The sequence below is a fragment of the Sminthopsis crassicaudata genome, chromosome 4, assembly GCF_048593235.1.
Source record: "Sminthopsis crassicaudata isolate SCR6 chromosome 4, ASM4859323v1, whole genome shotgun sequence".
In the NCBI taxonomy this organism is placed as follows: Eukaryota; Metazoa; Chordata; class Mammalia; order Dasyuromorphia; family Dasyuridae; genus Sminthopsis; species Sminthopsis crassicaudata.
Window position 1 is genome coordinate 147,493,026 of NC_133620.1, and position 6,000 is coordinate 147,499,025.

Consider the following 6,000-nt stretch of genomic DNA (forward strand, 5'->3'; position numbering starts at 1 on the left):
AAAGAATGGGGAAGTTAGAAAAATACAATAAATATTTTCCCAAATTCTATTTGGCCAAAAGTATGAGATACAAACATGACTGCTTTTACAATATTCCCAGCCATTTCTTCTGTATTCTCCTTTGACTTTTTCCTCTATTCACTTTCTTAGCTTTTCTCCTTGAGCTTATAACTAAGCTTGTGATCACAAGTGTTGCTTGGTTTTCTTATCCAGGAAAAAAACTGTGGAAAGAACAAATGCACTGCTCTCAAAGCAGATCCAGCTCATCAAAGCCTCCCCTTACCAAAGACAGCTAAATTCTTTGACTAGAATGCTCCAGATCTGCCTTTCACATTTTTCCGTCCTCCTGGAATTTATAAAAATATAAATTAATATTTGTCTTTTATTCATATCTTCTATCACTCCAATCTCTATATTATGAAATACCCCTGAGAAATTAATCTTTTTTCTTCTCTTCAAATGAACTTTATCAGCTATTGCTTCTCCCAATCTCATTTGCACAAGGACATACACAGATCAGTTATACAATGGTTAACCATATTTATTCTAGAGAATCCAGCTTTAAAGCAATAGTAAAACAGAAAGGGAAAAAAAACTCTTAACAAACAAACTGGGGAAGGGGTATAACTATCGTTCAAGAAGAAAAAGAAAGAAAAAAGGCAGACAGAAATGTGAAAAATACTACTTCTGCATTATGAAAGGTGAGAGAAGGTAAGGGAAGATGGGAAGTTGCTCATATGTCTTCACTAGCATCCCCTCTTTCCTTTGGGCTTCTTCTCTTTATCTCCCCTTGTCAGCCCATTCACTCCCAATGACATTTCTGAACTTACCTTTTAAAGTGAAATTTGTCAGTTAAACTCAGTTTTGCAGATCCCAGGGATAAAGAGAAAACTTGGAGGATTTACATCCTGATTAGCATCTCCAGAGTCAATATTGCTTTGGCAATCCTAACTAGCACTATATGTATACCTTCCTTCCACTAATGCTCTGTTCTGATATCTTTTTATGGCTTAGCATTAACCCTAGATTCACAAAGGCTACACCAACAAAGCAAAACCCCTACATTTCCTACAAAACCCCTACATTCTTCAACTATGATCCCAGTGAAAGATTATGTGGCAGTAATCCAAGTTATAGCTAAAAATGGAATCTCATCAATGGAAATCTGGTTACTAAGTGATGATTTTTTAGTATGAGATGATTCATAGCTCATTAGGTAAAATAAAGGAGCCAGTGGAACAGTAAGGATTAAATTCAGTCCCTTCATTTTGAAGATGAGAGAATTAAGGCTTAGATAGATTGACTGACTTATTTAGAATCACACAGTAAGTTAGTGGCAGTTATAAACTCCAATTCAGGTTTCCTGAGTTCAGTATACTGTTTTTTTTAAATAAATAAATATATATATATATATGTATATGTATATGTCTGTCAGAGTGGTTTCTAAATAGTTTATTTTCAACTCTTTGAATTTCAAAACTAGACTTTCCATGCTCATTTTTATCTTTCAAAATTCATAACCCAGCCTTATACCAAAGAATCACAAATTTTCTAGTTTGTTATTTTAGCACACAGGTTCTCTATCATGGTAATCAGTTATATTCAAAGATTCAGTATAAGGAAGGGGGTGGGGGGAACTAATTCCTTCAGATCTCCAAAACTCAAGGTTCAGTCATAAGTTTGGAGAAAAGTAAAAATTAACCCATGCAAAATTTGCAATGGAAAAACACCAAAACCTTTTCTAATGAGACAAAATTAAAACAAACATATCCACCATTTCCTTTTTTGTTTGGTATAGAGCTACAAGTGCTAGCTAAAGCAACACAAGAAAAAGAAATGTAAGGAATACGCATGTGCAAAGAAGAAGCAAAATTATGGCTACTTCCAAATGACATGATAGTTTTATGAGAGACTAGCAATAATTCAATAAAAAAACCAACTGAAACAACAACAAAATAGGATACAAAAAGAGCCCTCAAAAAATCATTAGCCTTTATATACTGCTAACAAAACCCAAGAGAAAGAAATACAATGAGAAATTCTATTCAAAATTAATTTTTAAAAATCTCTGGGATTAACCTTCTAAGACCTGTTTAAGACTTATATAAATACAATTATAAAGCATTCTTATACTTATAAAAAAAAGGATATAACAATTTGAAATAGATTTATTGTGCATGGATAGACCATTTCAAGAGGATGAATATGGATGCTACTATACAAATTATTTTAAAGACTTAATGGTACCTTAATGGTAGCTTAATGGTAAATCAGACTACCAAAGGGCCATTTAATAAAACTCAATGATGACAAAATAATAAGAAAATTAAAATGAAACAAAAAAGTCAATGGAAAAAACAAAAATGACTCATAACCAAATTTCAAATTATTCCATAAAATTGTATGCAAAGGAATTTGATACTTTCTTTAAAAAAAAATAGAAAAGTAAATCAATAGAAGTGAATACATAAGACAGACTTTTTAAAGGTAAACAAATATGGTCAATTAGTGTTCAATAAACCCTACAACACAACTATAGCAAGCAATCCCTATTCAACAAATTACTGGAAAAAAATGGAAGTTTTTTCTAAACAGAAAATAAATTTAAAACAAAATCTGCAATATTACATGCCACAAAAAGCAACTAATAGAAACATGGCATATGATCAGAGGAGAATGTAGAGAGTTATATCAGGATTTCTAACAAAAACAAGGATAAAGGAAGTTGATGTGGTTATAAATAATCTCCAAGCTATCTTGCTTTAGGAATGCTGTTAACTTTACCTTTAGATTATCCTAGTTTATATTTTTGCTCCAAGTTGACTTGTTTTAGGGAATGCTATATCTTTACCTTCTGAGGTACTAACTGAAAAAGAAAATCAGTTGTTTAGACTCAGTTTAAGATTAGTAGCTATCTCTTTCTTTACATTTTGATGGTCAGAACTATAACACAGAAAAGAAGCCTAACTCCAACTAATCTCTAAAATATAAAATTAACATCCTGAAGCTACTGAATAACAATGGGGAAATGTCTAATCTAACCACCCCAACTCTAAAATCAGTGCTCTATAAAAATACTTGTCCCTTCCCACTTCTTTGCTAATTACCTTTTAAAACTTATTCCAACAATCAATGATGTAATAAAATCTTTGCTTCTTGATTTGGAGTTAGTCTAAGCCTACAAATTCTTTTGAGATACCTCATGACATTGGTCTGGAACCTCAATTTTGAGGGGGGTCAAGCACTCCTGAATCCCAACAAAGTTATTAAAAAGTAAAATAGATAATATCATAAGTTTTAAACTTTTACAAAAACAAAAATTAATAGTTAAAACAAGAATATAAGTTGTAAGGTGAAGAAAAAACTTTACAATCAAATTACATCAAATACATCAAATATATCTAATAAAAGTACAATTTACAAGTTATGCAGGAAATTGACACAAATATGAAAGACCAAGAACCATTTTTTAATAAGTGAGGGGAAAGATATGAAAATGATTACACCCATATCAAACTGCTTACATATTAGGGAGGAGGAAAGGGAAGAAAAAAAGGGAGAAAATTTGAAACTCAAAATTTTACAAGAAAATTAATGTTAAATGAGGTAATTCAGGTGAGTTCCAATGGTCTTGTGATGAAGAGAGCCATCTGCACCCAGAGGGCCTGAGTGTGGATCACAACATAGTATCTTCACTTTTTGTTCTTGGTTGCTTGTATTTTGTTTTCTTTCTCAATTTTTTTTTCCTTTTTGATCTGATTTTTCTTGTGCAGCATGATAAATGTGGAAATATGTACAGAAGAATTGCACATGTTTACTATATTGGATTACTTGCTGTGTAGGAGGGGGGTGCTGGGGAGGAAGAGGGAAAAACATTTCAAACACAAGGTTTTGCAAGGGTGAATGTTGAAAACTAACTATGCATATATTTTAAAAATAAAAAAGCTTTATTCAAATTTATGTTAAAATGTAATGGGGGAAAAAGGAAAATCTATTTGATGCAGTTTTCAAAATTAATGTAAATTCTCAGTGACCAGGTGACCCTAAGTAAAAATATTCCAAATCAGCGATAAGAGAAATACTCGATGAACCAAGTCCGAGGCTGGACCTTATACTTATCAAATCGATAAACACGATCAAAAACAGAAATAGTTCAAGCTGGAAGGCCCAGGGAAGTTAAGCACAATTCTATTAGCAGAACAAGGCAAAAAAGGCTATTTCAGTTTGAATAATTACAGAAATCCAGAGTTCAAAGTCCAATAGATCAGTCTTGCTTAAATGTGTTCCTTTTGTAAAAGAAAAAAAGTGAATTACTTCATCGGGGTAGGAGCATCCCATGTCACTCACGTAAGTCACAGTAAAATGGCACCAACAGAACAGGAAAAGGAATCTAACAATACTTAAAGCTATCCTGATTCCAAGCCGAAGTTGGGGGACTCGCACAGCTCGGAGACCATTAGTAGAACCAGGACTCCCTGCCCAGGACTGACTCCGGGAACAGCTCGCCCCGGAGGAATAATGTACCCGCTCTCCTGGATACCCATCCCGGGTTTTAGGAGCTGCCGCTTCCTTCTGTGGCTCAGGACAACAGCTAGGAAGTGGCTGAATTAGAACTCAGGTCCCGACTCCAGGCTGTGTCCTGTGGCACGAGCCTCAGCCCGGGTCTTTACCGGGCACTGGGGGAGGGGGAGGGGGAAGAGTGGCTACTGAGGTAAGGCAGTGGGGGAGGGGAGACATAAGTGGGAAACAAACTTGGTTTGGGGGGACCAGAAGAGGCAGGGTATGAGGGGGATATGGAGGGAGGGGCCCCCGCCTCTGATTCTGCGTGACTTTGGTCACGACAGTCAGCCTCTCGGGGCCTCAGTTTCCTTATCAGGAAAGCGAGGCGCCGGACTGGAGGGTCTCTAGAACCATGTTCTTAATCAATTGGGGGAGGGCGATTAATGTAGGCTGCCCCCACCCCGCCCGGGAAGAAGCTGGGGAGGGGGGTGAGCCAGAGAGGATAGAGGGTGAGAAGCGCTCCCTTACTCTTTCGTCTTCTCGAACCCATGCGCGGAGTTGATGCGGTGAAGTTCTTTCTTTTTGCCTTGTTTAGAGGCCATGGAGCGAGCGGACCGCAGGGAGCCTCCAGGGTTCTGTGGCTTTTGTGGTGCCGCGTCCGCCCGGTTGCTAGGAGCAATCAGAGCCGAAGGCGGCGCGAGGCCCGGCCAATCCCGGGCCCGTTCCAAGTTCAGGACCCGCCACTCCGGGAAGAGGAAAAGGGGAGAGGAAGGGAGGAGGAGGCAGCCCGGGAGGGAAGACGGGAGGGAGGCCGGAGAGGAGAGGGAGGAGGAGGGGCCTGTGAGGGAAAGGCTGAGGGAGGTGGGGCTTGAAGAAAGAAGGGGGAGGGGAAACGGTGGAAGCAGCCAGTGAGGGAAGGCGAGGGGGGAGAGGTTTGGGCAGGGGAGGCTGAGGGAGGGGGAGGGAAAAGAATACCGTCAGAACTGGAAGGGAGGAGAGAGGGGGAATGGCCTGACAGGGATGGGGAGCGAGAAAGGATGGGTCAAAGTCAGGGTGGATGGGTCAAGGTCAGGTCGCAGTGGTCCTCAAACATTTTAATTAGGGGGCCAGTTCACTGTCCCTCAGACTGTGGGCAGGCCGGACTAGAGTAAAAGCAAAAGCTCACACTCTGTCTCGGTCCCTCAGCCCATTTGCCATAACCCGCCTGCATAAACGTCCTCAGCGGCTGCATCTGGCCCTCGGGGCATGGTTTGAGAACCCCTAGTCTAGGGGGTGAGAGGATAGCGGTCCCTGCTGAGGGCGGGGTCAGGACCTACCCGAAAAGCATGAGTTGGAGTCCTGATGAGGAATTGGATTTCTGTCTAGAAAGGAGGAGTGGGGGAGGGGAAGAGCTGGTGGCAGATTGAGCTGGAGGATGCTTAGCAGCAGGGAGAGCCCCTACTGAGGGGGAGGAAGAGAGGGGGGATGGACCCCGCTGTCCACTTCTAGACCTTCCCTGAC

General features: G+C 39.6%; 1 protein-coding gene across 1 annotated transcript in view; it reads right to left on the minus strand.

The window, feature by feature from the left end:
* The window catches only part of ADGB (androglobin), a 259,554-nt gene extending 254,256 nt beyond the window's left edge, over positions 1–5,298 (minus strand). Inside the window, exon 1 of the mRNA XM_074264682.1 lies at positions 5,029–5,298. Within this exon, the coding sequence (XP_074120783.1) occupies positions 5,029–5,102 (74 nt within the window). The 5' untranslated portion in view covers positions 5,103–5,298. The remainder of the gene's footprint in view (positions 1–5,028) is intronic.
* Between the last annotated feature and the right edge of the window lie 702 nt (positions 5,299–6,000).